The sequence below is a fragment of the Sus scrofa genome, chromosome X, assembly GCF_054392235.1.
Source record: "Sus scrofa isolate SSC_HxYL_T2T_F1_AM1 chromosome X, Sscrofa_HxYL_maternal_Yorkshire_Landrace_v2.0, whole genome shotgun sequence".
In the NCBI taxonomy this organism is placed as follows: Eukaryota; Metazoa; Chordata; class Mammalia; order Artiodactyla; family Suidae; genus Sus; species Sus scrofa.
The window spans coordinates 13,916,203-13,941,060 of NC_139401.1; the positions used below are offsets into that span (position 1 = coordinate 13,916,203).

The following is a 24,858-nucleotide window of genomic DNA, read 5'->3' on the forward strand; positions in this document are numbered from 1 at the left end:
GTGCACACGTACAGTGTTTAGAAACTTAACTCTGCCTCAGACTTGTCTTCTCAGCTAACCAGACCACATCTCCAATTCTCACGCACGTTGTAAGTATGACACTTAAAGTAAACCAGGGTGCTGGAGATTTTTCTGGTCGCAACATACTTTCAAATACTGAAAATAAGATTGGAGCACAAATGACACTGAGCAGGTGTATTGGTCAGGGTAGGCTAGGTTACGGTGCAGTAACAAGCAGTCCTGAAATGTCAGTGGCTTAGAATCACAGGAGGTTTTTCTGTGCATCAGGATTTTTTCCAGAATGCACAACTGACTCAAAGTATGATGGCACTGATGTCATTTTATCATCATCCTCAAGCCTCTTTTCACTTTTTTTGGTATATAGCAAAGAGTCCTGGTATTCTGGCTGGTGAATTCCTTCATGCTTAGGTGGCAAACTCTGAAATTGATAAACCAAAGGTACAATAAGAAAATGTCACTGCTCTTAACAGCTATAGCAACAATCACAGTCTCCTTCTCATGCTCTATCCGGAGAGAGTTGTCAGGGCGTTTCTTCCCCATGGAGTCACTCAGGGACCCAGGCTGACCGAGACCCCACCATCTTATGGTACCATGGTGTCAATCCGAGGCCTTAGGGTTTGTCACGGTAGGGAAAGAAGCATGGACAGTCACACCCCAGCTCTTATTTAATTCACTTTGGAAGCAGGGACAAAAATACATACAATCCCGCTATGTGTCCCGAAAGAGAAGCAAACTAGAAATGATGCTGAGCGCCTGGAATGTCGACCCAGACAAGGCAGCAGCAATTGCAGTGCTGCCACTCCCCTGGCCAGTAGTGTCCCGCTGTTTTTAGTCACCCAGGTTATCCTCTGAACATGTGCCTTTTAGCACTGGCCCATCACGTGCTAAGGTTTATTGACTGCCCTGACCCAATTCTCCTAGACCCTTAGCGGAGTTCCCACAAGTTCCAACAAATACAGCTGCAGGTTGTCCTTTGACCTGTATCACATCCCATGCCCCCATCTGTCTGATGCTCTCGGTGGCTCAGCAGAGCGGCCCCTCCCTGATGACAAAAATGAATGGTCTGCGCCAGGACAGACACTGAGCATCATACCCATCAAAGGTTCCTCATCCCCCAGCGGGCTGGGGCAGATGGCGCTGGGCGAGAGGATGTTTGAAAGAATACAGGCAAAGAAAATGAGCCTGGAAATCACATTCCATGAGGACCTGCCCAAAGATCTGGGCAGAATTTAGCCTGGAAGAAGAAAACAGTGTGGGAAAGCACGAATTGTGCTAGTAAATATTTTAAGGAAGGCAAAGAAAAATGGCTTCCCAAAGCCAACCAACGCCAATGGGTAGGGCTGTGTTCTCTCTTAAAAATGCACACCAGGGAGTTCCTGCCATGACCCACTGAGTTAGGAATCTGACTGCAGCGGCTCAGGCCTCTGTGGAGGCATGGGTTCAATCCCCAGCCCGGCACAGCAGGTTGAAGGATCCCAACTAGGGATGGAGTTCCTGTTGTGGCTCAGTGGGTTAAGAACCTGACTAGTATCCATGAGGATGCGGGTTCGAGCCCTGGCCTCACTCAGTGGGTTAAGGATCTGGCATTGCCATGAGCTATGGTGTAGGTCACAGACGTGGCTCAGATCTGGTGTTGTCGTGCCTGTGGTGTAGGCCAGCAGCTGAAGCTCCACTTTCACCCCTAGCCTGGGAACCTCCATATGCCGTGGGTGTGGCCATAAGAAAAATGCACCCCAGGTATCTAAGAGTGGAGTAGGAAACCCCAGGGTTTGGGTATGGATTCCTGCCTTTGGCTGGATGGGATTCAGTGGCTACTCCGGCAGCTCGATGCTGCAGTTCTGTCCCTCTGTGTAGATGTGCCCATATGTCCAGAAATTTGATTCTAAGAAAGAGATGGGCTGCCGGTGCAGGGCTGTGCATGGGTGGGGTGGGGGAAAGGTGCTGTCATCTTGAGAGACCCTCAGGGAGGAACTGGAACAAATCAGCTTTCCATATAGGATCAGTGGTCAAGGCTTCCTTCACGCCTCCAAGTTTGCAGATGTCCCTTGCAGCCTTGCTTGTCTCAGGCTGTGTGGTGTAACGGTCACCAGCTCTGGCTCAGGAGCTGAGCAGGCCTCACCTGCACTCTGAGCTGTGCCCCATACTGGCTGTGACCATTAGCAAGTGGCTTAACCTCTAAGCTCAGTTTCCTCCTTAGCAAAATGTGGCTCACGGTAGACCTGGCTTAGGGGCGGGTGGGTCGTCGCTTGTTGTGGGCCAGACCGCCGTTCCTTGGTGCTCCCTGACTTCACTGAGGCAGGTGCATGATCCGTGTGTCCCCTGAGCCCCAGTGCTGTGGACTCTCTCTGCAGCTTTCTCTCGAGGTTTCCCAGACCCCTGTAGGTTCAACCCCAAGTTCTCACTCTTAGGGACAGCCCTCAGGCCATGGGGGCCAGAAGTCTGTGCATAAATCCCCCAGCCTCCCCCGCACGCAGTGGGACATTTCTGAGTTGGGATCTGTGTTGGTTCCCAGGTGTCCCAACAGGACTTTGCACCTGTTACCCACAGTGATTACCTGCCCACTGAGGCACCTTTTGGGGCTTTTCTCCCTTCCTGTCTGTCTCGCCCACCTTCTGCCTCCTGGAAGCACCTCCCCAGTAAACCACCAGTACCCAAAGCCTTGTCTCAGGCTCCCCTCGGGGAGCCCCACATTGCACCCAGTACCCCTCTCAGAGGTTCATTGTGAGATTTGAATGAGATAATATAAGTAGGGAGCTTCGTTCAGCTGGGCGCATAGTCGATGGTCAATGAAGTCAGCTCTGCTTGGGACTGTTATTGGCACAATTTCAATCATATTCGTTAAGAGCTAAGTACCCTTTACTATGAAATCCTGTAAAGGTCAATGCAAAAAATGCTCTGCATAGGAAAAAAAAAAAAAAAAAAGATCCGTCAGGAAAACGCTTGTTTCAGTAAGTGGGTAACTCATCTCCGTATACCCACCCCTGCCCCCAGGCCAAAGAATCAAAGTGATGAGGAAGAACTGGTCAGAGGAAACCTGGGCTCCTCTTCCTTTTTGATCATTTGGTCCCTGTTGAAACCACTGTGTGTTATCTATGTACACATGAAAGCCCTGGCTTTTGGGGGGGCACACCTGCAGCACATGGAAGTTCCCAGGCCAGGGATCAGGCCCACAAGACAGCAGTGACAGCACTGAGCCACCAGGGAACTCCCTGAAGATACCATCTTTATGCATGCAAATGGTAGCTGTTTGCAGCCTGCATTTCCTATGTTGTAGCCCATTGTTTCAAAGTTATAGATCCCGGGAGTTGCTGTCGGGGCGCAATGGAAACGAATCCGACTTAGGAACCCTGAGGTTGCAGGTTCGATCCCTGGCCTCGCTCAGTAGGTCAAGGATCCAACGTTGCCGTGAGCTGTGGTGTAGGTCACAGACGAGGCTCAGATCCCACGTTGCTGTGGCTACAGCTCCGATCAGACCCCTAGCCTGGGAACCTTCATATTCCACAGGTGCAGCCCTAAAAAGACAAAAAAAGAAAGAAAGAAATTATAAATCCCACATCATTCCAAACATTTCTTATGTCAAGAAAACTTAATGGTTTTTTTAAACCATCCAATTCAAAGCATTTGTTGTGTAAAGCAAAATTTTCTTGATTCTTTGAAACCTCAGATTCATCAGAGTGTTTTCTTTGAGAATCTGAAAATCATTCATTTTGTTATATCCCTTCTGCAACAGAATCACTTCTTAGTCTTTTGCCGGAAGTTTTATTTACAAGAGAAAACAGTCTCGGGGTCATTCACTGTATCAGTTACCCAGTCCTTTCCATTCTGTTTCGATTGCGTCTCTGTGAAATCAATAGCCATATCTCTTTTGAAAGTTGATCTTAAAGTCTTAACATATATGACTTGAAGGATGGCTAAAAAATCCACCCTTATGGGCCAAGAAAAGTCATACACAAATGAGAGAATCATATCCAGTTAGCATCCAGCATTAGAAAATGTTATGTTGTAAAATATATTTGTAGCCACGTGAATTGCTGTTATATAATAATATAGCAACTTTTATTACGAGTTCATAATCAACCTTTTGTTATGAGACTGGGAAGAGTCCCGTCTCTACACGGTTACAGAAGAGGAGTTAGTCAATTATCCTTATGCACCATCTGTACCCACAGGATGAAGCTGCCTAAATATTGATGTGTGTGTTTTTACTGTTGTAATATAATAAGTATTAATAATACACTGTGAGGTAGTTTGGTCTTAATTGGACAGCACCTATAGTAAAGAAATTAAAACTTTGATATTGGAGTTCCCACCGTGGTGCACTGGGTTAAGAATCCAACTGCAGTGACTTGGGTTGCTGTGGAAGTGCGGATTCCATCCCCAGCCCGGTGCAGTGAGTTAAACCATCCAGCGTTGCCACATCTGTAGCATAGGTTGCAGCCGTGGCTTGGATTCAATCCCTGGCCTAGGAACATCCATATGCCCCATAAAATTGAAAACCACCACCAGCAGCAGCAAAAGACTTTGATATTCCCCGACCTGGGTAGCAGCAGTCAGTTTAGGAAAGGATACTATGTCATTTAGTCACCAGACACATGGCTCCTGGAATCAAATTACTTTGGCTGGATTCCTGGCTCCCTGGCCTACTACCGGCGGACTGCAGACCAACTCTTTAACCTTTCAGCGTCTGTTTCCGTGTAGGCAAAATCTAGTAATAGTATCTGGCCCTTAATATTTTTCGAGGATGACATGAAATAATCCATACACAATAAATAAACGTCTACCTAAAGGGCTTAGCTCCAGCCCAGAATGCAGTCATTGCTCCATTAGTAAGAGTAATGGTGGCAGTGGCTTCTTTCCCAAAATTCGGCTCTTGTTCCCACTGGAGAGCAGCTTCTCTCATCGTTGGAAACGGGCTGTAGTCATTAGGAATTCAGTTCGTAGAGAGCATATTGAAGAACACAGGCGTGGCTTCGAGCAGGCCATTCTGATGTTTTTTCTTTCAAGTCGGGAGGTACGGCCTGGAAAAGATTTTTTAAACTCAGTAAAAGATTTCCCACATTCTAGTGATGAATTCTCAAAGTAACAGCAAACACAGGCCAAATATATGTCAGGCACTGATCTTCATAAGTGACACGTATTGGCTCATTTAAACCTCGCAAAAACCCTCTTCTGATCCCAGCTTTATAAATGGGGAGACAGGAGTTCCCGTCATGGCGCAGCAGAAACGAATTGGACTAGGAACCCTGAGGTTGCAGGTTCGATCCCTGGCCTCGCTCAGTGGGTTAAGGATCTGGCGTTGCCATGAGGTGTAGGTCGCAGACATCGCTCAGATCTGGCGTTGTGGTGACTGTGGTGTAGGCCAGCAGCTGCAGCTCCAGCTTGACCCCGAGCCTGGGAACCTCCATATGCTGTGGGTGGGGCCCTAAAAAGCATAAATAAATAAATAAATAAATAAATAAATAAAGGCAAAGAGCAGTTAAGTATCAGCTTGAGAACGTAGGATTAGAAGGTCTGGGGACTTGGGAGTCATACCCAGGAGACCGGGCTCCAGGGCTGTGTGTCCAGGACCCGTGGCTGCTCGTCTAGGGTGGATGCCTCTCCTAGGCCCCTGCCCAGCACAGTCGTTTCTGCTCTCCTAGCCCCTTCCCCATCCCTGTGTCTCAGGGTACATCCCTCATCCACGGTTAAGGCCCTCCGTCCAGGCCCGTGTCCGTAGCTCCGATGACAGGAGTGTTTCTCCCGCCAGGTGCAGGGAGAGCACCTGGTGAGCTCAGCACAGGTACCTGATGGTCAGGGTCACGTTGCTCCCGGGAGAGATGTTCTCACATCATAGCGATCTCTAAAGGGAGGATGTTCCAGGAGGTGGAAGTTGTGGACGAAGTGGCTGGTTAGAGACGTCTCAAATCTCTCCCGAGAGATATGGTCAAGTTCATTTGCAGGAGACTGGCCTGTGTAGCTGAAAACTCTGGAATGCCCTCTTTTTATGTCCGAGATCCCCCAAATGTGCCAGACCCTCCTACTGCACCTTCCTGTCCTGTTTTTATATTCTCAGAAAGATGATGTGGCAATCAAGAAATTTTCAAGAGAAATAGTATCAGCTATGTCACATTTTTTGTTCCTTTTTTTCCCTTTTTTGGCCACCCCACAGCGTACAGAGTTTCTAGCCCAGGGATCAGATGGGAGCTGCAGTTGCAACCTAAGCCACAGCTGTAGCAATGCCAGATCCTTAACCCTCTGTGCCAGGCTGGGGATCGAACATGTGTCCCTGTACTCTAGAGACCCTGCCAATCTCATTGCACCACAGCGGGAAGTCTGTGCTGTGTCACATTTAAAACAGCAACACCTATGGAGTTCCCGTCGTGGCGCAGTGGTTAACAAATCCGACTAGGAACCATGAGGTTGCGGGTTTGATCCCTGGCCTTGCTCAGTGGGTTAACGATCCGGCGTTGCCGTGAGCTGTGGTATGGGTCGCAGACGCAGCTCGGATCCCGAGTTTCTGTGGCTCTGGCGTAGGCCGGTGGCTACAGCTCCGATTAGACACCTAGTCTGGGAACCTCCATATGCTGTAGGAGCGGCCCTAGAAAAGGCAAAAAGACAAAAAAAAAAAAAAAAAAATGAAATAAAATAAAATGGCAACACCTAGGAGTTCACTGGTAGCTCAGTGGGTTAAGTACCCAGCATTGTCACTGCTGTGGTATGGGTTCGATCCCTGGCCTAGAAACTTCTGCACACCACGGGTATGGCCAATAATAATAATAAATAAAACAGCAATACCTAGATACAGCCAAATCTATCCATTCACAGTATGCGTGTACGTAGTTGGTTTTATCCTTGCCCCGACTCTCTTTACATACGAAGGAGCCAAATCACTAACACCACAAAGGTTGTAATGGCTTGATTTTTTTGTTTTTCAGTAGGAAGAAATGAAATCTTTACAACAGAAACTAAAGCAGTTGTTGACATTTGCCTGATAGAGATTGAAATCCAGTCCTCGTTTTTTATTAAAGGTCTCTAGTATTACGTTGCTGATTGCATAAAGGAAATTCCCAGGGAATGGGTATTTCCTGTTAATTTCTCATACTCAGTCCTGAGAAAAGAATCAGGGACCCGCAGATGGAATTACACCGTGGGGCCTCCCGCGGTGGGATCGTGTCCATGTACGGTGAGAGCTTATCATGTCACCTCTGGCACAAAAGCTGAAACAGGCCCTCTGAAGATCAGGAAAACGAGTAATGATGGAGTATCTGTATTAGTACTAGTTGTTTTCAAACCTCTAACTACAGGCTGTCACATTGATAAATAGCTAGGACATTTCATTGAAAAGAGTAATGGCCCTCTTGTCATAATAGCCTTAGATTGACTTCAAAGGAAAAGCTGGGTATTAATTAAGAGTATATGCGTTTTCAAAGCATTGTTCTTTTTCCCTTGGGTTACTCAAAATATTGTGGACCTCTCCCTGTTTATTTTTCTACCATTTGGATACAGACTGAATCAGCCAACTGATGGAGGAGGAACTGAGCAGAAGAGACGAAAACATTGCAAAGAAAAATATCCTAATAAAAATCCCAGTCTAATTTCTTTGTGTAATGCTCCTTTTAGACAGTGAAATTGACGTTGACTCCCTTATTTTATTTCCCTCTCAACTGTAGCCACGTAGTCGAATTGAATTGGTTCAGCTGGTTGGTATTAGACCTTTTTGCTTATAATACTAGATTACAGCTAGCATTATGGTGAACCATATAAACTGCCAAATTTTTTTTTTTGGCACTTTATATGGTTCACCATAATGCTAGCTGTCACCTTGGAACATCGCATTTAAACACATTACAATCTACCAGGACAACGGCAGCTTCGGCAAATAGCCGTGTGAAGGCAGAAATATTAGCGGACTCTGAAAAACCCATCATGTTGGGATCTGGAGCACCCCTTGGTAGGGAGCAATTATTTCATTATCATCTCTGAAGCAAAACAGAAGTGCATCCTCTAATAATTAAGGTAGTTAAGATCCTACCATTACCTTGGACCTCCTAAAAACGACTGCAAATAGGAGTTCCCTGGTGGCCTAGCAATTAAGGATCCAGCGTAGTCACTTCAGTGACTCGGGTCACTGCTGTGGTATGAGTTCGATCCCTGGCCCAGGAACTTGTGCATGCCATGCGTACAACTGAAAAAAAAAAAAAAAGATACAAATACAGTTCTTGCTAAATGTCAAATGGTTGAGCCTCATATGCATTGATTCTAGAAGCATTCATTTATTGCACTTTAATAGTGTTTAAAGGCTCTGACTTTTTTGTGTGTATGAGAGGTTATTAGCCAGTGTAAAACTTGTCCTTTTTTGTTTTCTTTTTAGGGCTGCACTTGTGGCATATGGAAGTTCCCAGCCTGGGGGTTGAATCAGAGCTGTGGTTGCCAGCCTGTACCACAGCCACAGCAACGGAGGATCGGAGCCGCATCTGGGACTTATACCACAGCTTATGGCAATGCTGGATCCTTAACCCACCGAGCACTGCCAGGGATCAAACCCACATCCTCAAGGACACTACGTCCATTTCTTAACCTGATAAGCCATAATGGGAAGTCACACCTTGTCTTTTATTGTTTATTTTAGTTATCCCTGAAAATGCTGTGAAGGAATTCCTCATCGTACCTGGTTCCATCAGAGACAGAATCAAGAAGTTGCTTGCTCACAAAAATGGCACAAAAAAGAAGGTATTCATTAAAAATGTCATCACAGAACCCATGGGGACTCCCACCCCTAAGGTTGGTTCTCAGCCCTTTGGCTCTGAAGAGAGTGTTTCCAGAGATGAGAACCATCGTGGAGAAAGAAAGAGGAGTGAGGAGACGAAGAAAGAGAGGCCGGAGGAAGAGAGGCGAGACGAGAAAGCCCTGGAGAACCACGTGGAGCAGGAGCAGAGCCTTCGGGGAGATGTGTTTTGTGGGTATTGCTTTTGTTACTTTATAATTTTATGAAAAATGATTTGTAGTTTCTCTTGGCAAATGAGAGAAAGAGAAGATGGTTTCATGCCTTAAATAACATGGGGTCAGCTTTAAGCCCTGAGAAGCACGGTTCTCTAGAAGGTCTGGAAACTGCCATCTTCTGCAGATACGAAATCAAATTTGCTGCTGTGGGACGCAAGGCAGGTAGGGCTCTTCTCCTCTCCTGGGAGGTTTCCTATTTGAGGCAAACCCTCTCTCCACTCCCGGCCAAGTAAGCCTGCCTGGTCCCGCCAACGCTCTTGTCTGGCTGCCCTGCTCTGCATGCACTGCCCTCAAAACACAGAGCCTCCCCGCGTGCATCTGCCGAACTTTACCTTTTTACCTCCTTAACCACTAGGCCACCAGGGAACTCCCACCTTTTTATTTGTTTGTTTGTTTGTTTTGTTCTTTTAGGACTGCACCTGAGGCAAATGGAGGTTCCCAGGCTAGGGGTCCAATCGGAGCTACCGTTGCCGGCCTACACCACAGCCCCAGCCACGCCAGATCTGAACTGCACCTGAGACCTACACCACAGCTCACAGCAATGCCAGATCCTTAATCCACTGAGCAAGGCCAGGGATCGAACCTGTGTCCTCACGGATACTAGTCAGATGCATTTCTGCTGCACCACAACGGGAACTCCTCCCACCTTTTTATTTCTTGAAGGCACTTTTTACAGGCCCACTCAGTGAAAGGAGAATTTCAGAATTGTGTGGTTATGATTTAAAAAGCCAAAATAGGAGTTCCCCTCATGGCGCAGCGGAAATAAATCCAGCTAGGAACCGTGAGGTTGTGGGTGCGATCCCTGGCCTCACTCCATGGATTAAAGATCTGGTGTTGCCGTGAGCTGTGGTGTAGGTCACAGACACAGCTAAGATCCAGCATGGCTGTGGCTGTGGTGTAGGCCAGCGGCTAGAGCTCCAATTGGACCCCTAGCCTGGGAACCTCCATATGCCGCAGGTGAGGCCCTAAAAAAGACATTAAAAAAAAAAAAGCCAAAATAGGCAATTGTAGAGAGGAAAATTCTATACAGAGCTGAAATTCTACATGAACTGGGTTACTGCCCTTTTCACTGGTTCCTGCGCAGAACTGCTCCGGAATGGTTAATCCACCTTGGATCCCACACACTGAGGCTTTCTGTTTCCTTTTCAAAAGCTATTTGCTGCTCCCTCCGTATTTTGCTTTGTCCATTCTTGCTCCATGGCTATTGGATTTAACCAGATGCAAAGTAGACACAGGCCTGCCTGTCCAAGATCTAACCCATTAGTGACCTTATCTCCCTTAATAGAGAGTCAGATACCTCAAGAGAGTATGTTTCCAGTACCTGGTGAGAAGGGACATGTCACTTAGGTGATGCTTAGGTCAGCTGAGGGCACCATGGAAAAAGATATTCTAGATGAGGAAACCGAAACCAGTCTGAATGCTTTGGAAAGGTTAGGGAAACTTACACTCTAAGTAGAACACAGCTGTTGCTTGGTGTCCGTGGGGGATTCGTATCAGGAACCTCCACAGGGACCAAAATCCATGGATGCTCTGATCCCTTATATAACCAGTGCCGTGTTCACTAGAACCCACACACATACTAGCGTATACTTTAATCTCCAGATGACTGAAAATACTGAATACAATGGAAATGCTGTGTAAGTAGTTGCTTGGCACACAAGACAAATTCAAGTTTTGCTTTTTGGAAATTTCCGGATTTTTTTTTTTTTTTAACCTGTGGTTGGTTGACTTTGGGGATGTGGAGCCCACAGAGACAAAGGACCAGATGTATATGATAAAACCCTGTTCGTTCACTCACGCATACTTTCTTAGCATGTGGGGCTTTACGGTTTGTTTGTTTGTTTGTTTTTGTCTTTTTAGGGCCACATCTGTGGCATATGGAGGTTCCCAGGCTAGGGGTCTAATCAGAGCTACAGCCGCCGGCCTACACCACAGCTCACGGCAACACCAGATCCTCAACCGACTGAGCAAGGCCAGGAATCGAACCCGCAACTTCATGGTTCCTCGTCCGATTTCGTTTCCGCTGCACCATGACGGGAACTCCTAAGGCTTCTTTTTAACTGATCGCGTGCTCATTGTTAGCCCCTAAGGTGAATGAAGCGGGTGAACTTGATCTGATTGTGGTCCAGAGAAAAGCTACAACGTCCAGACTAGAACACAGAGGTAAGTAATGCCTTCTCCCAAGTGCACACTCTCTCGTGGTATCCTGTGTTGGTTTCATTTCTTTACTTTATGGCCCCCCGCCTTGGGGCATATGGAAGTTCCCAGGCCAGGGATCACATCTGTGGCAACGTCAGATCCTTATCCCACTGTGCTGGGCAGGGGATCGAACCTGTGTCCCAGTACTCCAGAGATACCACTCATCCCATTGCACCAGCAGGACCTCCGCTTTCATTTCTGCATATGATGAGATGGTTGTTTTTTTGTTTTGTTTTGTTTTTTTAGGGCCACACCCGCTGCATATGGAAGTTTCCAGGCTAGGAGTCAAATCAGAGCTGCACCTGCCAGCCTACGCCACAGCCAGAGCAACACAGGATCCGAGCCGTGCCTGCAACCTACACCACAGCTCATGGCAGTGCTGGATCCTTAACCCACCGATCAAGGGCAGGGATCGAACCTGCATCCTCATGGATACTAGTCAGACTTGTTTCTACTGTGCCACAACAGGAACTTCCGAGATGGTTGTTTATGAATCACTGCTTCACTCCTCGACACCCAAGGGGAAAAATCATTCCATCATGACACCTGGGGCCAGTATGAAAATAGTAGGTCCTTGTGTGATTAATACCAGTGATTCCAATACTGGAAGGCTTTCTTCTCTCCACCTCTCCGCCTGACACCTCAAGTAAAGAGGCAAGGCAGACTGTATGTATGGAGATGGCAGAAAATGACACACGGGCTTCAACTCCAACAGCCAAGAGCCCACATTATTGCCTCCACCTCTTCCACTTTCTGTTTGCCTGGGGCAGGTCACGTAGGCGCCTCCTATGTGATGCCTCCTCGTGCCTTTCACGTGTAAAGTCAAGATAAGAGCTACCCTCTTCTTGAAGGTGCTGCCTTAGGCTGAGTTCCTCAAAAACAGACCCTGAGACAAGAATTTGTGTGCAAGCGGTTTATCTGGGAGGTGTTTCCAGGAAACAGCGGGGGTGGGGGGGGTGGGGCTTGGGGAAGAGAAGGAGCCAGTAAAGGGTGTGTTATTGAGCAAGTTTCCACAGTAGATGCCTGGAGTTGGATCCAGTTGGGGCAACTGGGAACCAGCGTAGAACACGTGTTTCAGAATTGTCTTACTGAAGACACGAGGGAGCTGCGGTATTTCTACTCCAACTCCCATCTGCCCTCGATTAAAGGCTGCTCCCAGAGAGTGTTAATTTCTTGGTGCCCCTGGCCTGCCATAAAGGCAGGGAGGTCCGCCATGGTAACTGGACCTCCGTCATGCTCGGACCCTCTTCGGGACTGGAGAGCACCTGGATTCCAATCTGATATCACGTCCACGTCTAGTTCCAGCCCTCGGTGGCTGTGGGACTTGGACATGTCACTTGTGACTCTCAGTTTTACTTTCCTGAAAATGGGCCTGGATTGTAGAATCCTTGTGATAACCAAATCAAATGATGTAACGTATGTGAAAATGTTCTTTGGTACATTGCAAATTGTAATAAGGCAACATGCAGCTGCTGCCCCTACTCTCTTTAGCTTTTCTCCTTTTCTCGCCATTCCTTTATTCCTCAGTACATCAGTTTATCTGCCAAAGCCTCCAAACCTGAGCCAGAGGCTGGCATTAGTTTTGAATCAGAAGCATCTCAGGAGTTCCTGTCATGGCTCAGCAGTAACAAACCTGACTAGTATCCATGAGGACACGGGTTCGATCCGTTGCCTCGCTCAGTGGATTAAGGATCCGGTGTTGCTGTGAGCTGTGGTATAGGTTACAGATGCAGCTCAGAACCCTCGTGGCTGTGGCTGTGGTGTAGGCCAGCAACTGCAGCTCTGATTCGACCACTAGCCTGGGAATCTCCATATGCTGCTGGTGCGGCCCTAAAAAGACCCCCAAAAAAAGAAGAAAAAGAAGCATCTCAGTCTTTCCCCTCTTTTCCCAGGGGTGTTTTCTGACACCTACATCAGGGGTCAAAATTCTTTTTTTTTTTTTTTTTTTTTTGTAAAGGTTCAGGCTTTGTGACCCATACCATCTCTGTTGGATTGGTCAACTCCGTCACTGTGGCTCAAAAGACAGTATGTAAATGAATGAGCACAGTGTGTTTCAATAAAACTTTATTTATAAGAACCAGCCCTGGGCCAAGATGTTAGTTTGCTGACCCCGATCTCCATCAAACCAGAACTAGAGGCACTGGTTCAAAGCTTGCATTAGCTGGCCCCGTATGCCACACGCTTGTTAAAGTAACACTTGTTAAAGTAGAGCTCCTGGGTGCCAGATGGTCCAACAGAAGAAGTTGAGATAGAGAAGTTTATTTCTCTAGGTCCTGGAGGAAATACCTGGCGTGGCCTCCAGAGGCCACAGAGGGGTGTTGAGGCAAGACTTGGGCCGCATGCCTTTCTTAGGGTCCATGTGTGAAGAGCTTTGGGGTTCCTGGGCTAAGGTTGGATTGGGCAGTTCAAACGAAGACAATCAGGGTTTTGGTACGTTCTGGGAGGTTCTTATCTAAGCAGTGCACATGGGCAAGGCTCTGGGGAGCAGGGGAGACTGCTGATCGTGGGGGCTGTTGGGGGAGTCGCATTAGGAACTTACTTTTACTCGTGACTCTGCAGGCTTGTATCTGGGGCACGTGCTTGCCTCGGGCCAGTGCCAGTTTAAGACCCCCACATGGCCAAACAAAACCCAAACTAAACTCCTTTTGGTTTTTGGTTTTGTTTTATTTTTGTCTTTTTAGGTTCACACCCGGGGCATATGGAGGTTCCCAGGCTAGGAATCAAATCGGAGCTGTAGATGCCGGCCTACCCCACAGCCACAGCAGCACAGGATCCGAGCCGCGTCTGCCACCTATACCACAGCTCACGGCAGTGCCGGATCCTTAACCCACTGAGGGAGGCCAGGGATCGAACCAACGTCCTCATGGATCCTAGTCGGGTTCCTTAACCACTGAGCTATGACGGGAACTCCCTGTTTGTTTTTAATTGCCATGTAGTTGATTTACAATGTTATGTTAGTTTCTGGTGTCCCGCAAAGTGACTGAGACACACACACAGACACACACACAAAATTCTTTCTCACACACATTGTTTTTCAGATTCTTTTCCATTATGGCTTGTTCTATGATTTTTTTTTTCTTTTTCCTTTTTAGGGCTATACTTACAGCATAAGGAAGCTCCCAAGCTAGGGGCTGAATCAGAGCCACAGCTAGAGGTTGTATACCACAGCTCACAGCAGCGCCAGATCCTTTAACCCACTGAGGCAGGCCAGGGATCGAACCTGCATCCTCACAGATACTAGTCAGGTTCTTTTGGGTTTTTTTAGGGCCACGCCCATGGCATATGGAGGTTCCCAGGCTAGGGATGGAATCAGAGCAACTGCTGCTGGCCTACACCACAGCCACAACACCAGATCTGAGCCGCATCTGCAACCTACACCACATCTCATGGCAACGCCGGATCCTTAACCCACTGAGCAAGTCCAGGGATCAAACCCATAACCTCATGGTTCCTAGTTGGATTGTTTCCACTGCGCCACAACGGGAACTCCACTAGTCCAGTTCTTGACCTGCTGAGCCATGACGAGAACTCCTTATATGATACTGAATATAGTTTCCTGTGCCATGCAGTAGGACTTTGTCGTTTATCCAGCCCATAGATGATAGTTTGCATCTGCTAGTCCCAGACTCCCTAAACTCTTTTTTTTTAAGTAAAATTCTTCTTTTTTTCACATTTTTTTTTTCTTGGTCAGGCCCATGGCATGCGAAGTGCTCGGGGCCAGGGATCGAACCCATGCCACAGCAGTGACAGCACTGGATCCTTAACCCCTAGGCCACCAAGGAACTGCCCTAAATTCTGGACAGCGACTGAAAGCATGGTATCGCCTTGCAGAGCTCCCAGTGGTAAACATTTTCCTAATGCTCTTGATGATGAAATGTGCCCTTTTTCTTGGCAGATTTAAATATCTCAGTTGATTGCAGCTTTGACCATGGAGTCTGTGACTGGAAACAGGATGTAGAAGATGATTTTGACTGGAATCCTGCCGACCGAGATAATGGTATACAGATCTCACTGTTTCGTGTTCTGCGATACCACCCAGGGGCAGAAAGCTCTCCAGGGATGGGAAGTCATTATTCCTCTCACTTGTGAGATCAGGGTTGTTTGTCAAGTTTGGAAACTTTTAGACCTTCCAAGGTCTTCTCTGATGAATCACTGGCTTGGGTCAGTATATATCCTCCTTAATCCCTCTCCCAACTACCTATGCCCACAGAGGATGCTCCAGCAAACCTCTCCCATTTTCCCTCTCCTGCTGCTGTGGGAACAGGTTTAAGAATGGGAAACGGTAGAAAGAAATTGTTTCTTTTCCCCGGTTTACCAGATATGATTCTCTGTGGTTTTGTTTTGGGTTCGAGAGGAGGGGGGAAATAAATCTGGAAAGGAAATATGACCTCTCCCTAAACCTGGAGAGCCCCTCAGAGCATCAAAACTGTAACAAGCATCAAATCAGGAACCCGAGCTCCTAGGCTGGATGCCCCTCAGAGCATCAAAACTGTAACAAGCATCAAATCAGGAACCCGAGCTCCTAGGCTGGACTTTGCCTTCTATTGCTTGAGAATGTCTTTCTGCTTAACCTTGGAGTTTTCTCTGCCTGAGAAAAAGGAAGATTTGTACACATTCACAAAACTTGGTAATAGAAGAGATGAGGTAGGGATTTAATTAAATGGTCTTTTAACACTGTAAGTAATTTGCAGCTGATGGAGAACTTGTGTTCCAGAACTTTCCACCTTGGTTGTTTGAACCTTGGCATGCATTTCCCCACTGAGTTGGCATGTATGATGGCCGGGGTCCTTAGGTGGGTCCACAGTGTGGTATTTGATCCACAACGCCTATGAATTTGCACTAATCATGGAGCTCAACCACCAGGTGTAATGTGTCACTCCAAGTTCTGATTTAAGATGGTGGGAACACAGGTCACCTTCTGTTTCTAACGTCCTCCTCCCAAGTGTCTTTTAACCAGTATAGTGGATATTTGCTCATCTACAGTCTTCTGGTTGTGGCTTTGATGGACTTGGGCTAAAACTCTCATAGAGTGGGGTTTGAAGAAGTTGACAGGAAGAAGGAATTCCTCTAGAAGGCAGGAGGAAGACAAGGCGGCACATGGGTGGAGTCTTCTGCTAGCCCAATTCCCAGAGACACTTGCAGGACCCAGGTTGACATTGCCTTAGTTTTTCCTGGACCCAGAGGCTCTATGGTATTCTTCCCTAGCTAGCAAGTTTGCCAGACTCAGCAAATAAAAAGACAGGATGCCCAGAGGCGTTTGCATTTCACATAAACAACGTGTCTGAGATATACTAGAAAGCATGCCTTGCTTATCCGAAATGGAGGCATCCTATACTTTATCTGGCAGTTCTACCAACTACACTTTCTCCTCTGTGACCCACTGCAGTAGGTTTCCCTTTCACTCCCAGCTAAAGTCCACTTTGATCTGTCCTTGAGATGTTATCCTTCGAAACATGCTTATTCATCCTGTTTCTTTTTTTTAAATTTTAATTTGTTGCTTGATGTCCATTGACAGCATAATGTTTGTAATTTATTTTTTAAATTACTCAAATGAATTGATCACATCTGTAGTTGTATAATGATCATAATAATCTGATTTCACAGGATTTCCATCCCACAGCCCAAGCACATCCCCCCACCCCCCAAACTGTCTCCTCCGGAGACCATAAGTTTTTCAATGTCTATGAGTCAGCATCTGTTCTGCAAAGAAGTTCAGTCCGTCCTTTTTCAGATTCCACATGTCAGTGAAAGCATTTGGTGTTTGTGTCTCATTGTATGGCTGACTTCACTCAGCATGATAGTTTCTATGTCCATCCATGTTACTAAAAATGCCAGTATTTCATTCTTTTTAATGGCTGAGTAATATTCCATTGTGTATATGTACCACCTCTTCTTGATCCACTCCTCTGTCGATGGATATTGAGGTTGTTTCCATGTTTTGGCTATTGTGAATAGTGCTGCAATGAACATTGGATTACATGTGTCTTTACGAGTCATGGTTTTCTCTGGATAGATGCCCAGGAGTGGGATTGCTGGATCAGATGGTAGTTCTGTGTGTAGTTTTCTGAGGAATCTCCATACTGCTTTCCACAGTGGTTTCACTAATGTACAGTCCCACCAACAGTGTAGTAGGGTTCCTTTTTCTCCACACCCTCTCCAGCACTTATTGTTTGTAGGCTTTTTGATGATGGCCATTCTGGCTGGTGTAAGGTGGTACCTTATAGTGGTTTTGATTTGCATTTCTCTAATAATGAGTGATGTTGAACATCTTTTCATGTGTTTCTCGGCCATCTGTGTGTCTTCTTTAGAGAACTGTCTGTTTAGATCTTCTGCCCATTTTTTGATGGGGTTGTTTGTTTTTTTGGTGTGGAGCTGCAGAAGTTTATAAATTTTGGAGATTAATCCCTTGTCCGTCGATTCACTTGCAAAGATTTTTCTCCCATTCTGTGGGTTATCTTTTCGTGTTGTTTAGGGTTTCCTTTGCTGTGCAGAAACTTTTCAGTTTGATTAGGTCCCATTTGTTTATTTTTCTTTTTATTGTCCTATGTTTCTTTTTTTTATATTTAACTCTGTAGGGAACTACCAGCCCACCTAAGAGATTTGATGGTGGCTCAGGAAGGGAGGGACGATGATGTGAGTGATGCAAAAGCTGAGAACTATGTGAATCATGTGTTTGTAAATAGGGGACTCTACCCTCTACCCCAACACCAAATTCTAAAAGGAATTTTGGTCAGGGGATATCCAGGTTTCCTGACTGCATGGAAAGGCTTGTACAGAAAGATCTCAGGGAGGAATTAGTGTAGAAGAAGAATTTAGTAGGATCTTTCACACGAGGGCTGAGCCTGTACATGCCCAAATAAACAATTTGATCAGTAAGAAATTGGGTTTCCTGAAGGTATGACAGTTATCGCTAATTATAGTCAGCTTTAAATGACCGAGATTCAATTTATGCTCCAAGTAGGATATGCCACCCAAACGCTTTGACCAAACAGAAGTTAAAGCCCATTAATACAGGTTATGGAAACAGTGGATAGTAGGCATTTTAACGAGAAAACTTTGTTCCTAAATATTTGAAATGAAAAGGATTTTGGCTTTCCCTCCTGGAGACTAGCATTCATTTTATGCACTGGAGCCACACCCTTTGCAATGACCTCATTAACTGTGGGTTTTTCTTCCCTTCCAGCTGTTGGCTACTATATGGCAGTTCCGGCCCTGGCAGGCCAGAAGAAGGACATTGGCCGTTTGAAACTTCTCCTCCCGGACCTGCAGCCCCAGAGCAACTTGTGTTTGCTCTTTCATTACCGGCTGGCTGGAAACAAAGTAGGGAAACTTCGAGTGTTTGTGAAAAATAGTAATAGTGCCCTGGCGTGGGAGAAAACCAGGAGCGCAGATGAACGGTGGAAGATGGGGAAAATTCAGCTGTATCGAGGAGTTGGCACTCCCAAAAGCGTAAGTGGCAAACAAATTAAGCAATATATTTACATTCTTTTTCAATGATAAGCAGAAACAAGTACTCACCTAGGCATCTGAGGCATGGGGCTACAAAGATCAATAAGACTTTTCCGTCATCTTTTAATTCGAGTCCACATATTAGCGATTTCCTATGATATTTTCCCTATACCTAAAGAGCTTATATTCTGGAGTGAACTAGGCAAGGTAATTAATAGCACAACTAATAATAATACTTGTCAGGTGCATGCGTCCATATCACATTTTATGGAAACGAGCTGCTTAGGTATCAGGTTGCTCTCACCAACTTCTGAACCAGGCTCTCAACTCCTTACTATGCAAAAGCACATTCTTTTTTTTTTTTTTTTTTTTTTTTTTTTGTCTTTTTGCCTTTTCTAGGGCAGCTCCTGTGGCATATGGAGGTTCCCAGGTTAGGGATCTAATCAGAGTTACAGCTGCTGGCGTACACCACAGCTCACAGCAACGCTGGATCCTTAACCCACAGAGCAAGGCCAGGAATCGAACCCGCAACCTCATGGTTCCTAGTCAGATTCATTAACCACTGTGCCACAACAGGAACTCCAGCACATTCATTTTATATCCAGCACTTATCACAGTGAATGGAAGCTAGAAGGTCATTTTTTTTTTTGCATGTTTTTCTGAACTGAACTGAGAGAATGGCTGGTGTCTGGTCTCTAAGATCACGCTCAGGGGCCATGATTCCGTAGAAGAACTCCAGGTAGTCGGAAGAGTTGTTATAGTCATGATTATTGTTGGTCACAATAAAAGAATAGAGATGAAAATCAGCAGTGGGAAAAGGTGCCGAGGGGAGACTGGGCACCAGCTGGCAGTTTTCCTCTCCCAGCAAGTCACAGGGACAGCTCTTGATTCTCTCAGCACTGATGTGTGGCAACAAGCACAAAGTCACTGCCTGCCCAGCAGGCTCGCCCAAGCCTTGGCGTTTAGGGTTTTTGTTGGGGGCTCAATCAGCGCCACATGATGGCCCACATGGCTGACCCTAGTTAGTCTTTTTTTTTTTTTTTTTTACTTAATGAATTTTATTACATTTAGGGTTGTACAGCAATCATCACAACCACATTTTATAGCATTTCCATCCCAAACCCTCTCAGCACATCCCCCCACCCCCCAACCTGTCTCTTTTGGAAACCATAAGTTTTTCAAAGTCTGTAAGTCAGTATCTGCTCTGCAAAGAAATTCATGGTGTCCTTTTTTTAGATTCCACATGTAAGTGATAGCATTTGATGTTGATGTCTCACTGTCTGACTGACTTCACTTAGCATGATAATTTCTAGGTCCATCCATGTTGCTGCAAATACCGTTATTTCTTTCCTTTTAATGGCCGAGTAATATTCCATTGTGTCTATGGACCACATCTTCTTGATCCACTCTTCTGTCGATGGACATTGAGGTTGTTTCCATGTCTTGGCTATTGTATAGAGTGCTGCAGTGAACATTGGAGTACATGTGTCTTTACAAGTCATGGTTTTCTCTGGATAGATGCCCAGGAGTGGGATTGCTGGATCAAATGGTAATTCTATGTTTAGTTTTCTGAGAAATTGCCATACTGTTTTCCACAGTGGTTGCACCTGGTTAGTCTTTAGTTTCTCCAGAGGTCATGCTGATACTGTGCAGCCCAAGAGCCCCACTATAAATCACATTGTTAGCTGCATTGTCTGGCGTAGACACGGGCGCTCAAGGGGTAGCATATGCTGGGGAATTAGAGGTTATCTCCCAGGAACTAGTCAAGGGCCAGACCTTTCTTTGGAATGTACGTGATGGTACCATTGTGAGTATGATTCTTATAGGATCTTTCTTGAAAATGCCAATTTGCTGTAAGTTTGAATTTTTTTTTTTAAGTTTTGAAAAGACAAAAGGAAATCACATCATTAGAAAGTGAAAATTCAGTTATTCCCTGGTGGCTCAGCAGGTTAAGAATCCAGCATTGTTACTGCTGTGGCTTGAGTTGTTGCTGTGGCATGGGTTTAATCCCTGGCCCAGGAACTTCCACATGCTGCAAGCATGGCCAAAATAAAAAAAGTAGATTCATAACCTTTCCACAGTAACCTGAGTGCTTCCATTTTTTGAATTTTTCTTTCCACATGAAGACATAGTTTATTTCCAACCACGGTATGCAGATGCTGTGGTTAAATTCATTTTGATAGGTTCTATGTGTGTGTTAATTTAAAGAAGAAGAACAGGTTCCAAATTAAATATTCTTTTTCTCTCTAAACTTTCTGTTCCCAGGGTAATCTTAATCATCTTTGAATTAGAATCATTTTACAGTATTATTAAATATTCCTTTTCTCTCTAAAATCAGTGTTGCTGGATAATCTTAATTATCTTTGAATTAGAATTAGTCTGCTTATCTCTGATACTGAGAATTAAAAAACCCGCTATGCATATTACTCTCTCTGTTACTTACAGTGAGTGGTATTTAATAGATGGTCCATAAATCATAGCTATTATTATTTTCATAATTATTGAATGTTAAGTGTTTGGGATGTTTTTTCCGATTTCAAAACTAACATGAATTATTTCTTTAAACATTACAATATTGAAGAAACTAATAAACATTCATTCAGCAAATATTTATTTTAATAAAATTTCCTTGAAAATATTTTTGGATAAATGACTCATATAAAGTACTCACTGTATCCTTAGTTTTGTCAAATGGGTCTCCTCTGTCATTTTTTTTTTTTCAACCAATTTGAAGCTAAATTGTTTTTCTTTTTGGCAGCACCGGCAGCATGCAGAAGTTCCCAGGCCAAGGATCAAACCCGAGCCATAGCAGTGACAATACTGGATCCTTAACCTCCTGAGCCACCAGGGAACTCCAAGAAGATAAAGTTTTAAAGTATTCATCCTCTCTACGCATTAGAAATTTCTCAAATATAAAGCAGTTTGCTTCTTTGTTATTTTTTTTCCCTTGTGATAAGAACTGTTACGATTTCCAAGTTTTAGGTTGTGATCTTTTATTATTAAATGTCTTAGATAAAAATGATTATAGCCTATTATGAAACATTTTCCAAAACAAAAACAGTGACATTTCAAATAATTTCCAAATATTCAAACCATTATTTTAAGAAGAATAACTTCTACAAACTACCAAAATCTGCACATAGCCAAAAAATTCCCTTTCAACTGTATAGTTTTGCATCAGATGTTCACAGGGAATGTTAAATTTCTTCTAGCCTGGTTTCTGAAAAGAAAACCGTATTATTCTTCTAGCGTTGCTCTTCCCCCCCACCCCCCAAATAAGAATTCTCAAGTTTCCTCTTAAACCTTACTCCTCTCAGCTTTCCAGGGCTTTCCAGGTTTTCTTTTGTTTTTTAGGTGTTACAGTGACCTTGTTTTTTCTGAATGTAATTCACTCAGCGTAGATACCTGACATCTGGAAAATCTATAACTATACACTCTATGTCAAAGACTGTTTCTGGAGTTCCTATCGTGGCTCAGCAGAAACAATCTGACTAGTATCCATGAGGATGCAGGTTCAATCCCTGGCCTCACTCAGTGGGTTAAGGATCCAGCATTGCTGTGGGCTGTGGTGTAGGTCGCAGATGCGGCTCGGATCTGGCGTGGCTGTGGCTGTGGTGTAGGCCGGCAGCTGTAGCACCAATTCGACTCCTAGCCTGGGAACTTCTATATGCAGTGGGTGTGGCCCTAAAAGCCAAAAAAAAAAAAAAAAAAGCCTGTTTCTTTGCAGTAGGGAGACATGAGTTTAGTCCAGTTTACTAGCTATTAAATGGTGTGATTATGTCATTGTTTTAAATATTCTGAAGTAATTTTGTGTTCCTTCTCCATTATTAGATCATTTTTGAAGCAGAACGTGGGAAGGGCAGAACCGGAGAAATTGCATTGGACGGCGTCTTGCTGCTCTCAGGCTTCTGTCCAGATGGCCCTTTATCTATGGATAATTGAATGTTACTGTTGTCTCTTATATCTTTATATTCGCCTTTGTATGTCATCTCTCTCTTTTTTGCCATTATATCATAGGACTCCCCCCCATTTTAGAAATACAGACTAAAAAATTGTAATCTACCAGCAGAATCAGTACTGTAAGATGACTTTCTTGTATAAGATGCACCAATGTTTTTAAATATTGTACCACTATGTCTTCTTATTCATTTCTCTTGTTTTAATTTTTAAATTTTTAAAATTAATTTTATTGGACTATAGTTGGTGTATTCATTTCTGAGTTTATAAAACCTGGAAGGGTCAGTTCAGCTTCCTGCCCCACCTGCCAGTATATTTGATGTGTCTGTATGAGTTGATGAACCTCTTTATACAACATTTCTAGAATTACCAAAAAAAAAAAAAAAGGACACAGAGTCATGTTTGACTTTTATGGCACTTCCCAGAAGCTGTAACAGCACAAATCAGATTTTATCTAAGTGGCTTAGCCTGACCTTTTACAGCCAAGCTTGTATATTTAAATTCTTTGTAATAATAATATTCCAATAATCACCTTGTGTCATGGTTTAAGTTTTTCTAAGTAGGAAAATAGGTTGTTGACTCTGTGTTTAATTAAGTGTGTGGTTATTTGCTTTGGTAGAAAATGTGGTTTTGCTGCTTTTCTCTGTGGAAATACTTGTATTCTTCAAATGACTTGCTCTTATGGAAACACATGACTGCTTTATTAGGCCTCATAATTACAGTGCCAATTAGCTTAAGTTGTTGAATTCAAGGCCTCAAGAAATACCCAAAACCAAATTATGCCAGTAGCAGGATTCCAGAAAAGACTCACTCATGCCTTCTTTTCTGTTTCCCTTTGCTTCCAAATTCAAGAACCTGCTTTGTGGGGTAATGAATTCTTAGTGTTCTCCCTAAGGATGGAAATATATACCTCTTTTTAAGATCCCGGGGCAGAAACAGGTTCAAGACAGCTCCCAAACAGAAGGTTCCCCAGATACTTGCCTGAGAGCCCCAGAAGCAGTGAAGACATTTAGCTGTAGAAAGAAGGAAAGCGAGAAGGATGCTTACTCATCTTTAAATTTTGCAGCCTCACTTTATTTATTTTTTTTTTCTAGGGCTGCACCTGTGGCATATGGAAGTTCCCAGGTTAGGGGATCCAATCAGAGCTGCAGCTGCTGCCCTGCGCCACAGCAACACCAGGTCCAAGCCCCATCTGCAACCTACCCCCCAGCTTGTGGCAACGCCAGATCCTTAACCCACTGAGCGGGGCCAGAGATCAAACCTGCATCCTCATGGAAATTACTTGGGTTCTTAACCCGCTGAGCCACAACGGAAACTCCTGTATGCTGAAAGTCTTAATAATCCTTCTGGTATGTCATCTTTTTTTTTTTTCTAGGTAAAAAAAAAAATCAAAACTTCTTCAACAATGTTCTCTTTAATACAACCAACACATATGGCCTTTTAAGATGGTAAGAAAAAAACACATTGTTTTCCTTTAGTGTCAAGTACTTCTGCCATAGAAAGTCCTCACAGGACTGTAGCTGTCCCTGTTAGAGTAACTGCTGGTTATAGAAACCCCCAAAACAGTGTTTCTCGTGAGATCAGATGAAGGATTGCCTGGTTCAGGCAAATCAGCCCACAGAGTTGTAAGAGATAATAAAATGGTTGTGTTAAGATGCAAAACTTTGGAGTAGTTTGTTACACGGCAAACGCTAACTGAGACAGGTGGTTTCTAAGACGGTGTTAAGACTCGAGGAAGACCCCCACCCCTGTCTTTGCTGAGACCAAGGAAAATTGTGGCTCAGATTAAAGGAAGATAGAGGGGAATCACTGGCAACGAAGGACAGCGCCCCTGTAATCCAGGTTAATGGGAGGGATGTTGAACCAGAAATGAAATAAGGACGCCTGCAACTATGTTACCTATGGGATACAAATCAAGGAATGAAACTGAGTTGCACGGAATAATGATGTTTCATATTTCTCTAATATCTGTAGCAGAGACCTCTAGTTGCCTACCCAATATCCACTCTCACCTTTTTCATTACTAGTATAACCATATATAGACATAGATGTGGGGGGAGCAATGTGCTCAACTAAAAGTCTCTGTTTGGAGTTCCTGTCGTGGCACAGTGGTTAATGAATCCGACTAGGAACCATGAGGTTGTGGGTTCGATCCCTGGCCTCGCTCAGTGGGTTAAGGATCCTGCATTACTGAGAGCTGTGGTGTAGGTTGCAGACGCGGCTCGGATCCCGCGTTGCCGTGGCTGCGGCTCC

At 44.8% G+C, this 24,858-nt stretch overlaps 1 protein-coding gene across 8 annotated transcripts in view; it reads left to right on the forward strand.

The window, feature by feature from the left end:
• EGFL6 (EGF like domain multiple 6) overlaps positions 1–23,136 on the forward strand; it is a 261,136-nt gene extending 238,000 nt beyond the window's left edge. For 7 of the 8 annotated variants that reach the window (XM_085008529.1, XM_085008530.1, XM_085008528.1 and 4 more), the window contains 5 exons: positions 8,630–8,956; positions 11,083–11,163; positions 15,095–15,196; positions 18,383–18,648; positions 22,480–23,136. In XM_085008529.1, coding sequence (XP_084864655.1) covers positions 8,630–8,956; positions 11,083–11,163; positions 15,095–15,196; positions 18,383–18,648; positions 22,480–22,590 — 887 coding nt within the window. In that variant the 3' untranslated portion in view covers positions 22,591–23,136. Of the gene's footprint in view, positions 1–8,629; positions 9,532–10,935; positions 11,164–15,094; positions 15,197–18,382; positions 18,649–22,479 lie in introns of all 8 variants that reach the window. The other variant, XR_014835699.1, reaches the window with a different exon arrangement.
• Positions 23,137–24,858: the final 1,722 nt, after the last annotated feature.